The following is a 23,080-nucleotide window of genomic DNA, read 5'->3' on the forward strand; positions in this document are numbered from 1 at the left end:
GCAACCGAGCAACCTCGTAGTGACAAAGCGTGGTCGCTCAGTCAAAAAATGGGGAAAGCGAAGTGGAATGTCCGTATATTACAATGTGATGTGATAACGATTTAGTTGTCTTCGCTTTTTTTGGAAATACAAAATGTGAACCAAAAATGGAATCTACGCTGTTTCCGAAGCGATGAGGTACGTTTTTAGGTCCACAATCGTAGGATTGTTAAAAAATAGTCGCCCTGCGTATTCCTGTTGTCGAGCAGGTAGTTTCCCCTCCTCGGTTAAGACTGCTGCTTTGTAAGCACTAAATATAGCTCAATTAACTGGCGGTGATACAGTTTCAGTCTCCTTGAACTGTACTTTTAACAACAGTTTGCCATCCAGAGAAGGGTGCTGGTGTAAGATTAAGCGACCAAAATGGAACCACATATGAACTGCAAGTGAATCATTCCCCAACAGGCGTAAGGTGGGCTTCCGGATATACATTGCAGCATACGACAGCTTTCTCATCAGTTTTAGAAGGGACAACCCTTAGAATTGAAGTTTGGGTGCCTTCACTGTGAACTGTAAAGTTCCTTAAAAAAAAACGTTCAAAATTCCCCTGAAATGGGAACACAGTGATACTTGGTTCAACACTGTTCAACAGTACATTTGTCACCTAACAACGATGGCGAGTTTGCATCTGTCTTTAGTGTTGAATGATCTCATTGAAAACAGCTTAATGTTCTCACTTGTCATTCTTTCTGTTGAATGTTTTTTAATTTTGTTTCATCCTTTGTAATATTGTTGTTTAAGCATTGCCTATTCCAGCATTCGTTGAAAAGCAGTCGTGACTTAAGTCAATCAAATATTGAATTATTGAAATGGCCTACTGGTTATGGCGCTGGAGTTGTAACTTAGAGGTCCCAGCTTCAAGTCGTATTGTGACCACTTTGATTTGTTTTGTGGTAGTTCCATTTTCAAATCCAAGGTCATGCTATGTATTAAAATTATAACCAACGGTACTGGTCTGCCTCCCGCCATTTGGGATGTTTGTGTTATATTCAGTTTGTGGTACTGGTATTTCTTTCAGTGATTTATATAGTGTCTCCAATTATCACTGCAATGCTAAGTATTTTATTGACGCTTAATAAGCTATTTCTGGCAAGTAATTTATCAGTTTTGATGTAAACTTACTTACAATACACTGTACAGAAAATAAGTCTTAATACAAGGGCAAATTTCGCAAAAAAAAAAAAAATACAGCTTTCCGTGCACCTATTGGCCATGTTAGGTTTGCAAGGAACTGTGGAAAAATGTACAGGCGTCATCTTTTTCTATATTCTGGAATGATAAATATATGGTTAACAATAATAGAATTGTTAGAGAAAAAATTGTTTCTTGATCCTTTCATATTATATCAACAAAAAGGTTTTGTTTTCAGGATACAAAATTTATGTTCAAGCACAAGCTTTCGATTCCCTCACAGAATCTTTGTCCAGGTGGTGATTAAGTTGATAAAATATCACATGACAAAACATCCCAGTAGATTGCCGGGAGCTCATATCCAACGTTGTGATTCAATGTCGGAGCCTGGCAATGAATTTCAATAGCCTCTCTAATCCTTATTTTGAAGGTTGTTAACTATTATAATAAGCTATCTCTAGGCTTTATGTAAATACTGCAATTTACAATGTATGTTGTGTGGCATGACAGTGTTGCATGTGACAGTTGTGAGCAAAAGCCCTGTCTTCTAAAATAATCAGCTGTTAAGAGGAAGGGGAAGTTAAGGACTGAATTATTATCTCAGAGGCCTGCTCCAGGATGTAAAAGATAACCTGCTTAAACAAGCAATTGGTGCTCCAAAAATGTCCTGTTACTGAACTCTGGAAAAAGAAAACGTACAGTTTAAGGCAGCAGGCAAATGTATTCAAAACCAGCCATTCCATGTCTCCCCTTTATGTTGTTGTACACATGCCCTAACCTGGTCTATGCTGTATGATGAACATATGTCTTTGTGTATGTCTGGCTTCAGTCAAATTAACCTTTAATACCAAGCATGTATTTAATCAACCTACCCTCCTACATGTAATTACTATTAACACTCAAGCTTTTAGTGTGAAACCATTTTACCATTCAAATGCGTGGGTAGATCCATCAAAACATAAAATATTAAATATATTACAAGCTTCTCTGAACATTGTAAGCATCGCACACAAGTATGATCATATCTTATGATGTCTCTCCTTAAGGAACTCAGTGATGGTTCAAATGCACAACAGTGCATTCACCCAAATATTTATATTTCCTCCATATTCATAAGTGCACAGAGATTGGTGGTATTCAATACCGTTACAGCCACAAAATCTTTTAATTGTAGGGAAGTGGTCAAAACTACTATTCTCGAACAGGACCCACCAAACCACAAAAAAAATGGTTGTCTTTGCATGTACTCCCCTTCCTCAACCTCAAAAGATGATGTCTTTATTGCATAGCCACCCCTCTATCCGGTAGTATAAAATGACAACGAGATTCAAACCTCACTTTTCTTGTTTATCTAGCCATGTTGACTCTTGCTAGCTGAATATTTCTATGTCAATTCAAATTTTAAAACCAGTAGCAGTAGTATTCATGAGACAGATGGTGTCTTTGATAACACCCCTACTCCACACAAGGTGGGCGCTCTTCCAACAAAGTTGTTATGACCAGTTCCCTTATACATGTAGATCAGAATGCAAATGAAACTTTTAAGACTGCTCTTCAGTAGCAATTTTGAGCTTCATCTTAGAAGTAAACTATTTATAAATAAGGAATTCTGGGATTGGTTAATTAATAAGGATATTATTAATTTTATTGTTATTCTGAACTTGTCGTCTTAGAATATTTCTGTTGATTAGGTTTATTTTCTTTGAAAAGTCAGCTTGGTGAAAGTCTATAAAGAATGTCTATCTGTCTGTCTATATATATATATATATATATATATACATGACTGTATTTGTCTTTGAAAGGTGTACTTCTTTATTTGACTTTGCTTTACTCTTCTTCCAGGTGAACACTTGTCTTCCTATTTATCAATATATTTGAGCAGCTTAATAGCTTTTCACCCATGCAGGCTCAAATGGGAAATGGGCATGGCAAGGGGCATAAGAGTGGAGAGAGAAAAAAGAAACCTCCCGCAAAAGAAAGCAGTAGTCTTGATGGTGACTTAAATGGTGATCTCCAACAAGCCAAGGATGGTGAGAGGTTATTTTTGGAGGAACAAGCAAAAAGGAAGGATCTGCTTAGAAAAAATTTTAGACAACTTAACATCAAATCCAAAGAGACAGTTTCAGATGTAGAAAATCCTCGACCAAAGAATCCATCTGGCAGTAGCTCCATGTCAAGTGATCATGATATTAATGAACATAGTAATGGTATCATTCAAGGTGGCAACAGTTGTACAAGCCATAATGATACTTCACAAGATGGCTTGAGATCAAGGACACATGACGGCGAGGAGCGAGATGGTACTGTTTTTTTTTTTTAAATTTATTGAGTGCACAAACAAATTACAACACGCTTGTTAAGAAATACTACTTGTTGAGGCTGATACTTATACTATTTACAATGCAGTGATAAAAAAAATACGAAACTACTTACAATGCAATATTACTAACAAAACGAAACGATACCTACGCTACTAAGAACAATACTAACACTTCGATACAATACAATTACTTACAAATTAATAAATTTAATTTAGGTGCTTACAAATGGATAGTATATATGCCTTTTGCACAGCTAGACTCTAAACATTAATAAAAGTTAGACCATTTTTTATTAAAAGAGAGTAGTTTATTGGTCATAATCGCAATGTATGTTTCTAATTCAATTTTTTTGTTAACGAGGGTGACAAAATCTGTGAACTGGGGTCTTTTGTCATCTTGTACTGCATTAATATAAAGAAAATATTTTCCAATTATGATCAAATGATTTAGGGTTAAACCGGACGATTTGAATTTTAAAACCCCATATATAATTTCGTTTTGCTCTAACGCAATGTTTCCTCTACATGTAGCGTTGAACCACTTTGATGGTACTGTTAATGACATGCAGAGTCATAGTCAACTGCCACTTTCCACTGCACATTTACCAGGAAGTGAATCTAACAGAGTCTCTTTTGATACTGTACCTGGTGGGCCTCCAGCGGGTAACAACATGCCACTCAACCATCCAGATTTGTCCAATGATAATGCTCCTGAAAGCATCTCTTCATGGTTACACAGGGATGTGCTACCAAGTGGACCTAGCCACATTATGAATGGTTCTTTTCCAGTCCATGAGCCTGGACCAAATGCTAGTAATGTTTCTGAAAGAGTTCCCGAAGAAGGTCACAGTAATGTCCAACCTGTTGATCTTGATGTACATGTTGAAGCTGGAGTGCCTCCTAATCATGCTATTGAAAATGACTCCAACAGAGGTCCTGAGTGTAGTTCTACAGATGTCCAAAGTACAGCCATTACTACTGATATTACGAATCTCCCTGATCATACTGATGCTCGTTCCTGTGCCTCTTTGGGAGATGACCCAAGAAATAACTCAGAAGAGAAAAGTTCTAAAAAGGCCATTCCTCAGGAACAGACTGAGTACGTTTCAGATATCGCATTAAATCAGCCCGTTTCACTAACACCTCAGGCAAAGATAGAATCCAGTACGCCATCAGGAATGCAAATAGTTCCAGGGCTCACTGGAAACAGTAGTGTGAGCAAAGAAAAGGTTACAAGAGAAGAAGCTGAAAGTGTGACAGGTGGGAATATTAGTGAATTTGATTGTGCAGTTCCAGAAAATATGCATACTTCCCCCACGGAAGGTTTTTTTGTTTTACACTCCCCCTCCCCCCAGGAAATTCCAGTTTAGCTTCAAACTTTGCTCCTTAAATTTTGGCTTTTAACCCCCCCCCCCCCCAGGAATTTTCGATAACCTTCCATGGGGTGGGTATGGATTTCTTCTGGATTCTGCACATTGTTCATGAATGTCTTAGTGAAAAGTCACTTTATACCTGTAGGGGAGAAAATTTTGGAATGCATATGGCCACGTGATGCTATAACCTCAAGAACTTTATCCTAGGAATGGGTTCTGATAGGGATTAGCCATATGAGTCATCAAGTGCAGTGCATTGATTTCAGCAGACCATTCGCTTGAAGTCCATTTTACTTTGTTTTGGTTACAATAAATTAGAATTATATTTTTTATATATTGCTGTGCGTGATAATGCCCTTAAAGGCTAGAAATGATTAACAAGAGTTGATGTGATTGTCTGAGTAGAAACTTTTTTTTTGTGTAGTAGTGTACTGTAGAAGCATGTCTAACATAAATAAATGGAAAAAATTTTCTAATAGAAAATAGGTCATGGTTAATAAATACCTTTATAGAGTTGCAGCCTAGTTTAACTTCAATCATCGAAAAAATTCTTGGGAAGGTTCCAAAGTTTTGCATCGATTACACTTTCGTCTCCTCCCCTGTTTCAATGTTGAGCTTAAAAAGTCAATGTTGACGCGTATGTGGATTGTTGGGAATCCAACATTGAACAAGGGGGCAGGGGGGAAGAGGAGACGACAAACAAAGGCCTAAACATGCAAAAGTAATAAATGTGCCGATGTCAATAACAGAGACCCACTTTCTGTCGCCTTCTTGAGTAACCTTCCCAAAAAGAATTGTCGTTGATTATAGTCAGTCAAACCAACACTTGATTGTAACAAAGTTTTGACAAAGCTAATAATAATTGTAATCATGTTCTTTTCCACTTAACAGCCGCCAATCAGTTAATTGCAGAAGCTGTGACAAACAATATTATTCTCCTGGAGAAGCTCTCAAAACACTTGGACCGAGAGAGTCGAGTCATCAAATGTTGGAAGCATTTGGCTTATGTGTTGAAGGTGCCTGCGGAAGAAACCAGAAAGTTTGACCTGTACACTGAACATAGCCCAACTGAGGACTTGTTCAACTACCTTGGAGACATATGGAGGACTGATTTGAGAGTAGGAGAGTTAAAAGAGAAGCTCAAGGGCATATATCGGAATGACATCATTGAGAGTTTAAATAAAGGTACATAGTATAGCACAGCATTTATGAGTTATAAAGTTTGGGGGCGACCAGCACTGTTTGCAACATCTTACATGGTTGGATAAAGGAGGACAAAGCAATGCTCACAACCCTAAAAAGCTATGTAGCTCCAGTTTATCAGGGTCCAGTCAAAATAGAGCTTTTAAAGGGTGCAGGTCTGCTGTAAAGGTCGTATCTGATGATGTTAGAATAGAGGGAAGCAAATCTGTTTTGTTTGTACATGTGGTGAGTATCCCAACCATTAAACATTTGTCTGTCCAGTGGACCTTAGAGAGATGGTGAAGCCTAGGTGTTTTAAGACACCAAACTTGTAAGCTGGAGTTTCCAGGTTCAAGTCCTGTTCTGAACACTTGATTTATATTATGGTAGTCTCTTGTTCTGTCTGATAGTCCCTGATCTGTCTCCCTGTTGGGACTTTTAACAAATGTTGTATTCAGTTTGTCCTCTCTTTTAGTGATTTATTTGCCATTTTACAATAACTTTCCAAATTTCCGTGCGCTGATTGGCTCGTAGCTAGAGTACAGACAATAAAAATGACGTCAGATGTAACGCGCGCCCTTTCTCAACGAAAAAGATAGCCAATTCCGCTCGTACTTTTTCTGTGTTATTGTAAAAAACAAATCAACGGCAGTTTTCTATGGTCTGTACTCTTATAGACCATAAAATGATGCCCTAAAATGTCCAAAACTTGGCAGTGAAACCACTCGCCTGAGGCTTGTGGTTTGACTTGAGTTTTGAACATTTTTTGACGTCATTTTATGGTCTATAAGAGTATACAGCGTAGACCATAGAAAACTGTCGTCGATTTGTCAAGTAGTCTCCAATTAGCATTGCAGTGCTAAATAATTAACTCTCAAATAAAATTGTTATAATTATTATTATCATTGCCAGACACAATGACCACATTATCAATGAAAGCTCTTCATTATTCAGTTCTTTAGCCTGAACAATAATAATTATTATTATTGCCCCCGCAGGGTTTTGGCCCAGAGGCCAAAACCGGAGGAGGCACCCTAGGATTCCCCGCGCGTATACATATAAGGAATTTCAAAATGTAAGAAAGTAAGTACTGTAAGTAAATTTGTTAGTATGCGAAAAAAATCTCGATTTGATCAAACTAGGCGCGCAAGGTGGTCTCGGGTAATATTTCAGCAAGCGTGCAAGGTGCTGTCAGGTAGCTGTCATTCTGCAACCACGAGGTCTTCGAGCTGCGTTTGACGGTCTTTCGAGCAAGAGTTTGCGTTTCGTCGTCCTCTAGCAGCATTTCAAGTTCTTTCTAGCAGTGTTTCAAGGTCTTGCAACCACGAGTTGGCATTTCGCCATCATTTAGCAGCATTTCAACCACGAGTTCCCGTTTTGCCATCTTCTAGCAGAGTGGCAAGGTCTTGCAAACACGAAGTCACGTTACGCCATCTTCTGCATCTTTAGCAGCCTTTCAAACCATGAGTTCACATAATTATACATACAATACGTTGCTGTTTCGTAAGACAAAACTGTATGACTGTAATAGATTTCAATGTCAAAGTTAAGGCTGGTTTCCATATGATCGCAGACGATCGCAGATCGTAAACAATCGCAGACAATCGCAAAAAAGGCTGTTTCCATATAATCGCAACGATCGTAGAGCCGACCGCAGGCATACGTTTTGGTCAGCGAAAACGTCAAATATACATGCACGTGTAGGTTAAAAAGCAAACAACATCACGAATGTGGAAGAGCAGAAATTTTGCTACAAGCAAATTTACTTCTGCTGTTTGTCATGATTAAGCGAGCCGTCGCCAGCTCCAAAACCGTCGAAAACATCGGTTTTGGATTCGATAACGACCGTGTGCAGTTCTTATGTTGGAGAAATTTGGCCTCCGCTTCCTCGGCAGATAAATGAATCTTCTGCCCGATTTTGTCCCAATAGCTGGCCTTTTTGTTCTTGTACATGTCGTTAAAATCTCTGCCGCTGCCATGATAAACACATTCTGATTACGTAGACCGTTCCTACAATCGAACACACGAGCGTTGAATCGTGGGAGAGAACTCAAAATATTATGGGCGGCGTTTCGATCGCGGATCGCAAAACTTTGGTCTCCATATGATCGCACAATCGCAATTGATCGCAGACGATCGCAGGAGATAGAACATGGCTCTATCTTCTGCGATCATCTGCGATCATGATCACAGGATCGCAGACAATCGCAGAAGTTGTTTCCATATGATCGCAGACGATTGCAGACCTTATTGCGATCTGCGATCTGCGATCCGCGATCATATGGAAACCAGCCTTTACAGAGAAATATGCTAACCAGTTACATAGATGTTAATTTCAATAAATATTCAAACGTTTCTTTTTTTAACATTCGTATGCACAGTATTTATATCCACTAAAAACCATATACAGGTGTTGAACAGATCTTCAAAAGCGGGGGCAGCTCAAGTGAAAACTATTACTAGTTATGATTAATTATTTTAACTTCCTATAGATTAATCTGATGACCTCAATTTAATACGGGGGCCCCACATTGTTATGACCCATCAGTGGTTGAAGCATTGATAGGTTTGACTTTGCATGTAAATTTAATGAAGCTTTTTTCTGCCATGTACTAGGTGGCTTCAGAGATGAGATGTTAGTGAGTGACTTGATGTCTGGCCATCCAGCATTTATTGCTTTGCTCTCACCCAAGCTTGACATCGAATCCAGAACCATTGGTAACTGGAGAGCATTGGCAACTCAGTTTGGGATTAGGAAGCAAATGACAGAGCAGTTTGGATTGCGTGGCTCCGGCCCCACAGGAGCATTGTTCAAATACATGAGAACAACTGAGGGGGTTCGTGATTTGCAAATGGGAGAATTACGCAAACATTTTAAGGACATGGGCAGAAATGATTTGGTCAATCTGTTGAAAAAATATAAATTTGAAGGTTAGTGTTAAATTAAGTGAATATTGTAGGTTTTGTTTTAACATATGAACATGACTTTGTTTGATCTACATTAGTCAGTTTGGTAACATTTAGACACTGTGTGTTGGCGCTGAGATGTAACTGATGGCAAAGGCCACAAGTCAGCAGTGTGGCCAGGTGGTTAGAGGCGTGGACCCGTAATCTGGAGGTCCCAGGTTTGCATCCCTCCTCTGACCACTGACTGGATTTGTATCAGGTTAGTCCCCTGTTCAAATCTTCAGTCATGCTTTGCCAACTGGTAAGCCTCCCTGCCAGTTGGAACTTCTGTCACCTTTTTTTAAATATGTGTTTGACATACACAGCCCCAAAAGGTTCTTGTTTTAAATATTACCATGTATAAATAAATTTGCTTTGCCTTTGCCTTTTACAATTTTGTCAATGTTTATTGCTTTTATTTATACATTTTGCTGTTTTCTGTTTCTTTTTAATGAGGTATGTTACAGTAGTTTTGGCGTAAACACTGCTTTTCACTCACCTGACAATGCTGCATGTTGTTCTTTTTGTCCTTGTACATGTAGTTTATACTTCATCAAAGACTCTTCTCATACTTACAGCTGGTAACTTAATAAAATAAATGTTTAACATTTCCCTTATTTGCCTTTAGGCAAAAAATCAACCAAATACAATGATAATTAGTTCATTATTGAGCAGACAATATCAATGTCACAGTTCTTTTAAAATACTCTATAAAATAGGCTCCACCCTGACTTTAGAAGCTCAATTTTGAAAAGGAAAGGTTTTTAATTTTTTCCCAAAACAAATTACAGTGTAACCAAGAAAATGCTTAACACGGACCAGTTAAAATATTAAAAAGTAGTTTGTGATAAAAGTCCGTGCAGAGCAAAGCATGAGTGCCATAGATTTTCCTGATATTGTGCGGAGATGGCAGTTCTTGCCTTCGACCAATTTTATCCAGGTTTAACTAGATAAAGCTTCCAAGGGTTTTTCTGAGTACCCTGAAACATCCTTTTTCCTTAAAAGACAACTAACAATTCTGCTTAATTACAACATTAAGTTTTGATGTGGAATCAGAGGCCACCATTTTGTCTGAGATAAGTCTGTTAAGTGTCACCCTTGTGAAGCAAAGTAATCATTTGTATACAGTTTGCGTTTTATTTTATCTTGACATTTATTTATTGATTGCAGAAACAGATACTCGCTTAGTGGCTGCAGTAGTGGTGGATGGCTATGAACTTTTTACAGAGATCGGAGAACGTCTGAACAAGGACATCAGAGCTGTTAAGAACTGGCGAAATTTGGCTTACAGGCTGAATATCCCTCATGAGGTCTATGACGCATTTGACACTTCCAAAGCAGCAGCAAAGAGTTCTACAAAGATGTTGTTTGAGTGGCTTGCTCAATGGAAACCCAATTTAACTGTTAGTGATTTGCTTACCGGGCTCAAGGAGATTGATCGTTTTGATGTGGTAGACCTCGTAACAAAGGAAACTAGTCTTGGTGAGTTCATTTTTGAAACTACAAGAACTCGCACTGTAACTGACAGTGTATAATCTTGTTATCTCAAACTGGCTCATTTTTGAACCTCTTGTTATATCAAGCAAATGCATTATCCCCTAGATACCACATGCATTGTGCAAAATTTTATTACAGGCTGTTCTGAACCACTGCCATCTTCAACGATTTTTTTTGTTTTCTGTGCAGAGTTGGGATAGCAGCATTCTTTCTATTAGTACCTTTTTAGTCCAAAGGATAGGAAAACTCAAGACTATTAAAACCCTTTAATCCCTAAGAGTGCCATTTGGCACATAAGGCCACAACTCTGTCAATATTTGACAGATTTCTATAAATTTTTCACACCAAGATGGTCTTGTAAAGATCTACTCATTAAAAGGATAAAAACTTAACCCCCTCCCATATGTGATATGGTTGACCACCCCCATAACTTTTCAACTTTTTCCCCCTAGAAGTTGTGGGTCTTAAGACATCTCTCACATTAATGAAGATGTTGAGACCTGCAAAATAAGCTAAAGTTCAGGGGTATACCTAATATACACAAGGATTGGGACGTTTTTGAAATTTTAAATTTTTACGTTTTAAGGCCATTTATCTCAAAGCCATAACTTTTCTCATTCATAATTATATCAGTTATGAAATACACTCATGAGTAGCTTTAAAATGGTATATCATACATAGACATTGAGTTAGTAGACTTGGATCTGGAGAAAATGTTGTTTTGCCTTAGGGGTTAAAGGGTTAATTATTGGGAGATTATAAGAAGATCACAAATAATTATTTGGTTTTATTGACTGAGTTGATGACCAAAGGGAATTTTCCACAGCAAGAGACTCCATAACTGGTGTAAAGAGATTTGCTAGCACTCAAAATGTCAGCTCTTGAATCCCTCTACAGTGGTCAATTTACCTTATCAACTCAAGTGACAAACCAGGGATTCATTTTCACGCCCCAACCAACACAGCATCACAATTTCTTTGGAAACTAAGTGTAGGTTGCTTGCATTTTCAAGAAAAGTAATAAGCTTTTTCTTGCTCATTTAACATTTTTGCTAAAAAAATAAACATGTTGCTTGAAAACAATGTCATGAGCATGAAATCAACGTAATAATGTGCACTTGCAAGTAAAATGTGTGCAGTGTGGTGGATTTGAAGGTAAAATACAAAATGATGTAGTTATTACTAACATGTAGACTGGTCAGAGGTAAAAATTTCTTGTTTCATTACGTACAGTTTGTTCGTGTTATTTTGTCACCCGCTGATGTACATGTACATATTAAATAAAATAGATGAGAATTTCAGTGGCACATCCACAGAGTGGCCATTCATCCACTGTTTCCAGGTCAAATATTGTCATCAATGTGGTAACAACTTCAATAGTTAAAGCGGTGGAACAGAATCTAAAAATCTGGCAAAATCCGTATTTCAAATTTTGAAATACTTTCCACTCAAAGAGATTGTAGAAGCGGTTGACTCTCTTTATTATGGACACCCTTGGGACTGCGCGTTAGTGTCCTTAAAAGCAAGAGTCCACAATAGTGGGAATTTATTGCAGACAAATGCTGTAATTTTTTTTTTTTATTGCCTGGTATTCTGCTGCTGTCCATATTATCGGGGTTTCCATAATAGCGAGGTGTCCGCAAGGCGAGAGTTGATTGTATTATCCTAAGTACCATTATATGTGGTTTACTTACAGTGGTTGTTGTCCTGTTATGTAAATCTGTTAATTTTCCTTATCTACACTTTGACAGCTTTGGAGAACATGAAGAACATGGAGGCTGATTCTAGACATGGGAGTATTGACTACAAAGATGGCACAACCCACCAGTCTACAGGTACAGTATGTAAATAAGTGTTTTTCTCAACAATGAAACTACAGCTGTTAAAAAAAAAGTGACTGAATTCATTGCACATATCTGCCAGCACTATTGTTGTGGTTCACACAATTTAAGGCCTGGTGTTTAGCTATGAGCTTTTTAGAATTTCTCTCTGGTCACTACCATTGTGTTGTTCCTTTAGACTAGAAACTTTTGTTGTACATTGTCTCACTCCACTGTGATGTACAAATCAGTGCCAGAGAACTGTGTAACCATCTGATGTCAGCTAGTACCCCATCCTACGGCAGAATAATAATTATGATGCTTCTCCAATTCAAGGAAAATGGGATTTTAATGTCCCTGAGTCCTGTCCCCTAGTCCAGACTCTCCACTATCAGATGAAGTCCCATATCATTTGTGAATCTTCATTTAGGTTACCATGTCTGTTGTCCTCCAGTACAGCCTATCTACTCTCCACTCATTAAGTACTATACCATTAATATTTGTAAAACATAGCTGTTCAAAGAAGTTTCCACGCCTCCTGTTTTGTTTTGGAGTGAATTAAGCCAATAAACTACTTAATTTTTTTTATTCCTTCAATCATTTTAGCCGTGCAAGTTTTCTGTGATTTACGGCAAATGCATCGTGATGCAGATAAGCTCCACAAGAAAGTTGACTTGTTAGTTGACCTGGAGAAGAATGCATTAGAAAAGGGATTTATGATTTCTAACAATCGAGGAGAAGGAAATTGTATGTTTTACGCACTGGCAGAACAGCTGAAACTCAAGAAAGGAATCACAATTTCCCATGGAGACTTAAGAAGACTATTGGTGAAGTATCTCCGCGAGCATCCTGAACAGGTACAAATGAAGGATTATCTAGCGTGATTAAATGTAGCTGGACACTTCCTTATTCTGAGTTTGACATTGTTACAACATTACCTGAAAAAATTTCACTACCAGCATGTAGCATGGTACACTGAACTTTGGATGCTTTCTTGTGCAAATTAACAAAAAAAAGACAACAAATTAGATATCTTACACACATTAGTAAACAAAAGTTTATATTACTGACAGTGTGTTACGGATGTTGAGCACATTTTTGGATACTGGAGAGCTCTTTTGTACTATAATATCTTCTTTTTACAGTTAAAGCCAGCCAAGCATTCCTGTCGTTTATGGACTAATGAATGCCTCCTTCGAAAATTGATTCCGTTCGTCGATTCAATAATCCATTCATAAAATGAAAAATCCAACAGTCAAATTTAGTCTCGATTCAATAATTGAATCTTGATTGGATTGATGAAACAAAGAGAATATAGAATAACCAAGGTGCAAGGTGAGATCTCTGAGAGTGTAAAATAGTTGCATGCATTATCAGAAGGGGACAAGACAAACTATGGTTCGAACAAACTAACATTTCCTACTTTCCCTACAAGTATTGTATTACCGCAATGGCAAATGTCAATCAGGAGAGTCATTATATATATCACAATGCCGGTGGAAAAAGTAATAACATGCCGCTCTAACAGCATGTTTATGCAAAAATGGAATACCAAAACAACTTACTTCTTACTCATTCATGTCCACCATGTTCAGAACATTTGCCATGCTTCACCTTGGCCTCCATATATGGTAAGGCTTTGTTTCATTTATCCAATCAAGATTTGATTATTGAATTGAGGCTAAATTATTTTAATATAATTGGAGGAATGAATTCATTAGTCCATTAACGACGGGAACGCTTGGCTGGCTTTGACCGTAACATAATTTTCAACATTTTTTTGGCATGTTACTGTCAGTATTCCATCATTAAGGACGCTAAAATGTGGGGTGCAGAAACAAGATAAAACAGGTCATCATCACCGAAAAGTGGTGCATTTTCATGTATTAACTTGAGCCAAAATTGTGATTCATTGCACACTTTGTTTTAATGGAAGCAAAAATTTTGATGTTGCAGCTGCATTCATACATATCACTGCTTAGATAAAATTAACCTTTAGTTTGTAAAAAAATGTGACACCTTGTTATGTATTTTAAAGCTTCCAAATAATATTGTTGCTTAAAATTATCTAGTACGTGGTTATCCCCAATTTTCTTTTGCTTTTCCCACATAGACATAAACTGCCAAAATTTACCTCTGTATTAGGAGGCAAAGTCCTTATGAATGATGTCAGGAAAATGGCAATGTAATGGTTCCAATATTCCAGAATGTAAGTTCCATTCAGCAGGATCCTTTCTTTTTCTCCTCCCTAACAGCAAGACGGAACTGACTTGTTCCATTTTGTCGATGGATATCCATCATGGCGAGGCTACTTAGAAAAGATGAATGAAGAAGGCACTTGGGGAGACCATGTGATTCTCTTTGCTGCAGCAAACTGCTTGGGATGTGTGGTTCGTGTAGTCAGCAGTCTCCCTGGCTGTGATGATATTACTATCAGACCATGTGAGCCTGTTTGTGATGCTGTGCAGCTTGTACTGGGACATGTTTTGGAAGAACACTATGTTAGCCTTCGACCCTGTGGGCCAGGTAAAGATTAACAGCAGTTAGCCCACTTATTCATTTATTTATTTATTTATCAAATATGTTAATATAATTATTATATTTTGCAAGTTATTGAGAAGTTTCAGTAGAGCAATTAAGGAGTCACAGAAGCTCTGACATTTTAGTGATTATTGATTCTAGTGGTCAGTACATGTACGTGATTGTGTTTAAAACATTTGAACAACTGAATTTCTTTTTTTTAAATGGTGTATTGCAGTGCTATGCTCCTTACCGTGGTCATCCAACAAACTTTATTTACAAGTTAGCGAGTCAGGATCCGCGAATTTGATTAACAATCACGACTCCTTGCAAAGTCCAACAGGCAAGTAACGCAACAACAAATTTTTGAAAACATGTCATTTTGTATTTCATGGCTAACTTGTAAAAAAAAAGTTTAAGTTTGTTGGGTGGCAATGGTAAGGCACGTTGCACTGTAAGTATAAAATGAGTATTGTCACTTGATTCATCCAAATAAATAAACTGTTTGGGTTAACTGTGTGATGGATTAGTATTCCATCCAGGAGGCGCTAGTTATGCTATGGAGTCACATTATGCAAGAGAAACCCAAGGTACTTTCCATGTAGGAAAACTGTTAAACGGGTTGAAATGCAAATGAAATGCACAGATATACCAGAAATTTTCTGAAACAAATGGACCAGCTAAATGGGTGCTCCACTCTTTAAGTCCCAGCTGACTGGAATGGAAATTACCATTCGATTTGAACAAAATTGTAATTTTCATTGTGTTTTGTTTCCTACACCATCTTCTAAGTCTTTTTTATTTTTTATCTACCAATGAGATCACAAAGTTAAAACTAAACTTTGATCAGGAATTGACAGTTACCCTATACCTTCAGAGGTGTCTCGCGTCCAAGCGATGTAGTGCGTCCAGTTTAAACTGTATATGCCTAAACCCCATATATCAAATTAAAGCTTGTAGAGCTGGCTATTAAACTATACCAAGAATTTTGAAATAAAATGAATTGCCAAATTTTCAGCAGTGTTTTCTCAAATCAATTTTTTTACTTGGAGTAGACACTTTAAAGAGCTAAAACTCAAAGGGAATTTGTTCCTTTGCCTTCGCATATGGACAGTAGTTAGTTTAACATATGAACAACAAAACTGTGTCTGCGAATTTTTTCTTTCGAAATATTTTTTCTCCGAGAGTGATTTTTGTACAATCACCCCGCATTTTTTTGATCCTATTACGAAAATGTTCTGTAACTTTTCATTGCGATTGAATATGGCAAAACGCAGACACGTTTTTTTAGCGCTTTGGGTCCGAAAACTGAGGAGCAAATTAAATAAGCAAAAAGTAAAATTTGCTTTGACTTGTAACTTTCAAAAGGTGAATCGGACACTCACATTTAGAGGTCTTGAAAAATTCAACAATTCACTGTATTCCAAAACTCCTGGTATAGTTTGATAGCCAGCTCTTTAAGCTTTAATTTGATAGAGGGTTCAGGTATCTACAGTTTAAACTGGACGCGCTACATCGTTTGGACGCGAGACACCTCTAAAGGTATAGGGTGACCTTAAGGGCCACGGGTTTGTTAGTCTTAGAATTATGAAGTGTCAGCCTCATTAAAACAAAGACAAGCTATTTATTTGCTTAATCCTTTAATAATTAATTATCAAAAAACAAATTCTGCTATCTTGTCCCTATACTTTTCTTACAAAAGTTATGAAGAGAAGTTATTAGAATATCAAGAATATTCACCTTGGGTGATCATATCCTTAATTCTCATGGCCTTAGGGGTTGAATAAGCATTGATATTACAAAGAGAAATTTGATGTTGATCACTGTTAGGCCTTGAAGTGTTAAGACAAATGTCTTTACCTGGGTGAAAACTAGTTTCTTTCACTTGGCACAGTAAGTGTCCAGTCTAATTTAAAGCAAAACTTTTGGCTACCTGGAAAGCCCCCCAGGATAAGCACTGGCTAGCAGTGGTGCCTCAGCCTGTGGGATGGTGACCAATTTTTTTCTTCTCATTCAGTCAATAGGTGGACCTTTGTTTACATGTTTAGCATAAAACAACAAAACTAACTACAAATAGAAATGGTCTCCATAAATTGAAGGAGCTTGGCAAACTTAACAATTGCTAGGGAATCTGAGCATAAATTTTGAGAAACGAGCGTCAAAGGTCACCCAGCCATACCTTTGTAAATTGTGTAGTTTTTGAAAGCTAAGCTCATAATATTCAACATATCACACTAATACATATGCTGGTTACCAAGTGTGACATGCTGTTTAAGTTTATCGTGTCCATTTGTTCTTAGCTTGTAGTGTGCCAATGAAGCAAAATGTAAAACCTCAGCAGAGATTCTCCTATGGTCAACCTCTTTTGGATAAGAATACTGGAAAATATGGATTAATGGGATAAAATGATGCTACAAGATGTGGTGACTTTAAATAATAATAATAATAATAATAATAATAATAATAATAATAATAATAATATGATATGATTAATGATAATAATAATATTACTGTTTTCATATTTGCAGCTAATGATGTTGTAGCTGTTTCAAGAGGAGAGTTGCAAGCACCACTGGCAAGTGGCTATAGCTATCAAAATTTACAAAGCTCAAGATGTGGAGAACCTCCTCAGCTTCAGCATCCACCTGTGGGATACCAACAACCACAGCACCACTATCTACCACCAGTTTACCAGCAACCACTGGACCGGAAGCTCAGATATTCCAGTTGTGACAAAAATGTCGTGGCGGTAAAAAATCTGCCTTACCCTGTCTACAACAAGGTCTGCTTAAAGTTAAACATAAGACGGGACTTTTTTGATGATTTTCATATGGTTGCAGAAAGGCTTGGCATGGACAGAGATACCACAGAAAATGCTGGGCAAGATAGAAACCCAAGTCATAAAATTTTTAGTCAATACTACCCAACTGTCACAGTTCGTGAGTTAATTGAAATTCTCCATAAAATTGAGCGGATGGATGTGGCAGAAATCCTAGAGGAATGGATTGCAGAAGCCTGAAAAGGCAGCATGCATTTGCCAGAGCTGGAGAAAATGTAGTGAAATCCTGAGACTCGCACAGTCAACTCAAAGACCTTGCTATTAAGAACGCCCTATTATCATGGACAAATAGCAGCTCCCATCATTACAGACTGTGTGGGTTGTGCAGTTGTCTGTCATAGCAGACACAGGTTGACTATAAAGCCTGGTTTTCACTAGTGATGCAAGCACAAGCATAATAGCTATATGTCAAGTGAAAACGGATGTCACACAAGCACAAGAAAGGGAAAAATTTTGATCCTTCTATTTGTGCTTGCGCTTGTGCTAATTCTAGCGTTGAGGACGTTTCATGATAAGATAAACATTCTTATTCTTGTGTTTGTGTTTGCATCGCTAGTGAAAACCAGGCTTAAGACACAGAAGGTATGATGACAGTCTGGTGCTTATGAGTATTTAGTATATACCACACAAGTGTACAGTGCTTTTTGCGCGCGCTGATTGGCTAGCTCGGAGGTGATTAGCCAAGTACTATTCACCTCCGAACAAGACAAGATGGCTTCCCGTTTCGCAATGGTCACTTAAGAGGAAAATATTTCGATAAAAGAGATGACTATTACAAAAAATAAAAAAATGGAAACAAATTTTGGTTTGATGGCATTACATAGTAAGTTATTTAATCTTTCAAACCTCTGCATTGTTTACGAAAAACTGTCAAGCACTATAATTACAATGTAAATAATGAAACATCTAATGTTCTGCCGTATGGTTTCAACAACAGGACAAATTTCACACATCAATCGAAGAAAAGACACGTGAGCAACTAAACAAGTGCCTCCAGAAGTTTTATTTGTCTGCAAGAAAGGGAGACAGAACTTTCTGCAATAAGAAATCACTTACCGCACGGCGCATGAGATTTTAAAATTTCCCGCCATTTGTCGGTATATTGTCAAAAATAAAGTAATTTTTGGTCCATTACTTATTCAGCTTGTGTGGTATATACTTCACCTCAGTGTTGGTGGAAGTGATGGATATCGCGGCGAGGTGAATATCCATCACTATTCACCTCCACTTTGGTGAATAATTGTTAAATATTTGGACTGGCAACTGGTAGACACGTTGTTTGCCTCCCATGTGCCGCTCCTTACCCCGTTCAGGGTTACAAGTTAATTTCCTCCCCATAGGTCTCAGTATATTTATTGTGTTACTAAGTAGAAGAATTGGTTTTAATCACAAAATAATTTACTTGTCAGTAGTACTTATTTTTTTAATTTTTCATGGTCTATTTTTTTTTTCTCTTTTGGCTTTGGAGGATGAATTTAGAGGTTCCTAAATTTTAGGAGCTTTAGGGCTTTTTAAACAAGAGTGATGTACAGTGTCTCACGGTCTACCCAAATGTATAAATGAATACCAGCAAATTATGGTGGAAACCTAAAGATAAACTTGACATTCTGTTGGTATGGTGGGTGATATGTTGAGTCTCTTTGGGTTGTAGACTATGTTACAAAATGTGTCTGCTCTGTTGTAAGTGATGCCTGACTGATCCCAGAGCATCACAGGGATGAAGAAGGTGTTACTTAAGTTACTTATGTATTACATTTGGAACAGATTGCCCCTGCCGCTCATTTCATATATTTGAACTGGGTGGAGGGGTGTATTCAAATATCTTGTATGGGCATCAGATGCTATTGAAGTGGATGTCACAGGTAACCATTGTGGGTACCTGTGAGTGTCATTCCTGCCAGTGATAGTTAAATTATAGGTTTGGAAATCAACAGATTCCTTACACTGATTACAAGAAGTTTTTTAATTTACCCAAAAGAGCAGACTGAAAGTGCAGAAAAAATACCCAGTCTGGAACTAAGTTCAAACAACGTCTAACTCTATGGTTATTTGAAATGCCTGTCTTGAGGCACGATGTTTAATTCTCTGGGACTGGCCAAAAAAGGCCTGGAGGCGGGTGGAAGGCTCCACAGACAGCAAAAGAAGTAAGGCTTTCTTTTCTCATTTTGACATCCCTACATTCCATGCCTCACGCTGCAAAGAAATAGCAGTGCCTGAGTACACGACGGTATAATTATTTTTGTAGCCATCAATTCAGAAATAATCAGAATTTGAGCTAGTGTAAAACTGGCACCTTTCTTACATGAAAAGTGTGGGGCCTTGTTGTTTTCCGTTGCCATTTGTCATCTTCCTTAAAGGAGAGCGCCATTGTAGTGTCAGTAGTTAGTGTTACGATAGAGTCCTTTGAAAATGATATTTGCGTGTTAACAGATCAGACAACCCTCAACACAATCGTCGGATTCCACCATTGTAAACTGTATTTTTTTTTTATATTTGCTGCAGTTGCATATTCTTGAAAGTTAAGGCTAAAAATATTAAGGGATTAAAGGTTTCATATGTAAAGATAAAAAACATGGTGTTGGAGGTTTAGAATACAATGTTTGCAATGAAACTCACCATGGAGTAAACGAAAAAATATATTAATTATCCCAATGGGTTATCCCATATCCTGTAGAGTTTTTAGGCTGGATAACACAAAATGCATTTTTTTTCTAATTCCTCTGTTTTCCAAAACTGAAAAATAGTCTCCAAAGTAACCTTTCAGAGTATTTTAGAACAGCCACATAACCGATCGCAATGTTATTGCAAAATCGTATGTTTTTGTCCCTTAAAAGGATTAAAGTCGACAGGGCCTTAGTGTGGGCAAACCGTATAGTCATCAATAAAACAGGGACTGTAATCTACTGTAGAAAACAAAAAAACAGTAAAAGCGGTTTTGTAAATAAAATGTCGGAGTCTATACAACACTGTGTGTACTTTTCATTAATTTTGTAAACCAAGAGTTGTTAAAACCTAACTTTTTATAAGCTGAATCAGAAACTGAAAATTCCAAGGATGAAAAGGGCGTTGTGCAGGGCTGCTCTTCATTTAGCCAAAATGTTCGGTTAAAAAATATTACAGAAATTTATTTTCCTTGTCAGATGAAAAGGTGTTTTACTATTTCATTCCAAACTTGTAATCTCATTGGTAGATCAGAGAAGACAACAACTGAAGTCGAAATGGAAATTTTGTGCAAATAGCAAAGTAAGGGTGGAGTTCCCCCAAGGATTCTTACGTTTGGGGGTTAGTTTTCTTGCGTTTGGGGGTTAGTAATTCTTACGTTTGGGGGTTAGTTTTCTTACGTTTATGGGTTAGTAATTCTTAGGTTTGGGGGTTAGTTTACTTGCGTTTAGGGGTTAGTAATTCTTACGTTTGGGGGTTAGTAATTCTTACGTTTCAAGTTTAGTTTTCTTATGTTTGGGGGTTAGTAATTCTTACGTTTCAAGTTTAGTTTTCTTACGTTTGGGGGTTAGTAATTCTTACGTTTGGGGGTTAGTTTTCTTACGTTTGGGGGTTAGTAATTCTTACCTTTGGGGGTTAGTTTTCTTACGTTTGAGGGTTAGTAATTCTTACGTTTGAGGGTAAGTAACTCTGACGTTTGGGGGTTAGTTTTCTTACGTTTAATAGTTAGTAATTCTTACGTTTGGGGTTTAGTTTTCTTACGTTTGGGGGTTAGTTTTCTTACGTTTGGGGGTTAGTAATTCGTACGTTTGGGGGCTAGTTTTCTTACGTTTGGGGGTTATTTTCTTACGTTTGGGGGTTAGTAATTCTTAAGTTTGGGGTTTAGTTTTCTTACGTTTGGAGGTTAGTAATTCTTACGTTTCGGGGTTAGTTTTCTTACGTTTGGGGGTTACTAATTGTTACGTTTGTGGGTTAGTAATTCTTACGTTTGGGGGTTAGTAATTCTCACGTTTAGGGGTTAGTTTTCTTGCGTTTAAGGGTTAGTAATTCTTACGTTTGGGGGTTAGTTTTCTTGCGTTTCGGCGTTTGTAATTCTTACGTTTGGGGTAAGTTTTCTTACGTTTAGGGGTAAGTTTTCTTACGTTTGAGGGTCAGTAATTCTTACGTTTGAGGGTTAGTAATTCTTACGTTTTGGGGTTAGTTTTCTTACGTTTGGGGGTTACTTTTCCTACGTTTGGGGGTTAGTAATTCTTACGTTTGGGGAGTAATTCTTACGTTTGGGGGTTAGTAATTCTTCCGTTTGGGTGTGAGGTTTCTGACGTTTGGGGGTTATGGATTCTAATGTTTAGGGGTTAGTTTTCTTACGTTTGGGGGTTAGTAATTCTTACATTTGAAAATTAGTTTTTTCTACGTTTGGTGGTTAGTTTTCTTACGTTTTGGGGTTAGTAATTCTTACGTTTCGGGTGAGTTTTCTGACGTTTGGGGGTTAGTTTCTTATCGTTTGAGGGTTAGTAATTCTTACCTTTGCGGGTTAGTAATTCTTACGTTTCTGGGTTAGTAATTCTTACGTTTCGGGGTTAGTTTTGTTACGTTTGTGGGTTAGTAATTCTTACGTTTTTGGGTTAAAAATTCTTACGTTTTGGGGTTAGTAATTCTTACGTTTAGGGGTTAGTTTTCTTGCGTTTAAGGGTTAGTAATTCTTACGTTTGGGGGTCAGTTTTTTTGCTTTTCGGCGTTTGTAATTCTTACGTTTGGGGGTCAGATTTCTTACGTTTGGGGGTCAGTAATTCTTACGTTTGGGGGTTAGTAATTCTTCCGTTTGGGTGTGAGGTTTCTGACGTTTGGGGGTTATGGATTCTAATGTTTAGGGGTTAGTTTTCTTACGTTCGGGGGTTAGTAATTCTTACATTTGAAAATTAGTTTTTTCTACGTTTGGTGGTTAGTTTTCTTACGTTTTGGGGTTAGTAATTCTTACGTTTCGGGTGAGTTTTCTGACGTTTGGGGGTTAGTTTCTTATCGTTTGAGGGTTAGTAATTCTTACCTTTGCGGGTTAGTAATTCTTACATTTCTGGGTTAGTAATTCTTACGTTTCGGGGTTAGTTTTGTTGCGTTTGTGGGTTAAAAATTCTTACGTTTTGGGGTTAGTAATTCTTACGTTTGGGGGTTAGTTTTTTTGCGTTTCGGCGTTTGTAATTCTTACGTTTGGGGGTCAGATTTCTTACGTTTGGGGGTTAGTAATTCTTACGTTTGGGGTGAGTTTTCTTACGTTTAGGGGTTAGTTTTCTTATGTTTAAGGGTCAGTAATTCTTACGTTTGGGGATTAGTAATTCTTGCGTTTTAGGGTTAGTTTTCTTACGTTTGGGGGTTAGTTTTCCTACGTTTGAGGGTTAGTAATTCTTACGTTTGGGGTTAATTTTATGACCTTTGGGTGTTATGGATTCTAATGTTTAGGGGTTAGTTTTCGTACGTTTAGG

General features: G+C 37.6%; 1 protein-coding gene across 1 annotated transcript; it reads left to right on the plus strand.

The window, feature by feature from the left end:
• The first annotated feature begins 40 nt into the window (after positions 1–40).
• LOC146479038 (uncharacterized) lies at positions 41–20,632 on the plus strand. The gene is made up of 10 exons (XM_085111291.1): positions 41–177; positions 3,013–3,470; positions 4,022–4,750; positions 5,755–6,048; positions 8,662–8,976; positions 10,162–10,473; positions 12,239–12,322; positions 12,914–13,164; positions 14,563–14,833; positions 17,356–20,632. Exons 2-10 carry the CDS (start codon positions 3,071–3,073, stop codon positions 17,844–17,846), a joined length of 3,147 nt encoding a protein of 1,048 aa, XP_084967417.1. The 5' UTR covers positions 41–177; positions 3,013–3,070; the 3' UTR covers positions 17,847–20,632.
• Positions 20,633–23,080: the final 2,448 nt, after the last annotated feature.

The sequence above is a fragment of the Pavona decussata genome, unplaced genomic scaffold, assembly GCF_977016875.1.
Source record: "Pavona decussata unplaced genomic scaffold, jaPavDecu1.1 SCAFFOLD_61, whole genome shotgun sequence".
NCBI classification, from domain to species: Eukaryota; Metazoa; Cnidaria; class Anthozoa; order Scleractinia; family Agariciidae; genus Pavona; species Pavona decussata.

What these genes read in the sequence shown, in the direction of transcription:
- LOC146479038 (XM_085111291.1), top strand. Translation starts at nt 3,071, where the DNA reads ATGCAGGCTCAAATGGGAAATGGGCATGGCAAGGGGCATAAGAGTGGA. An exon ending in TGACGGCGAGGAGCGAGATG is followed by an intron (nt 3,471 to 4,021) that starts GTACTGTTTTTT and finishes CTCTACATGTAG; the next exon opens with CGTTGAACCACTTTGATGGT. An exon ending in CACAACCCACCAGTCTACAG is followed by an intron (nt 12,323 to 12,913) that starts GTACAGTATGTA and finishes CAATCATTTTAG; the next exon opens with CCGTGCAAGTTTTCTGTGAT.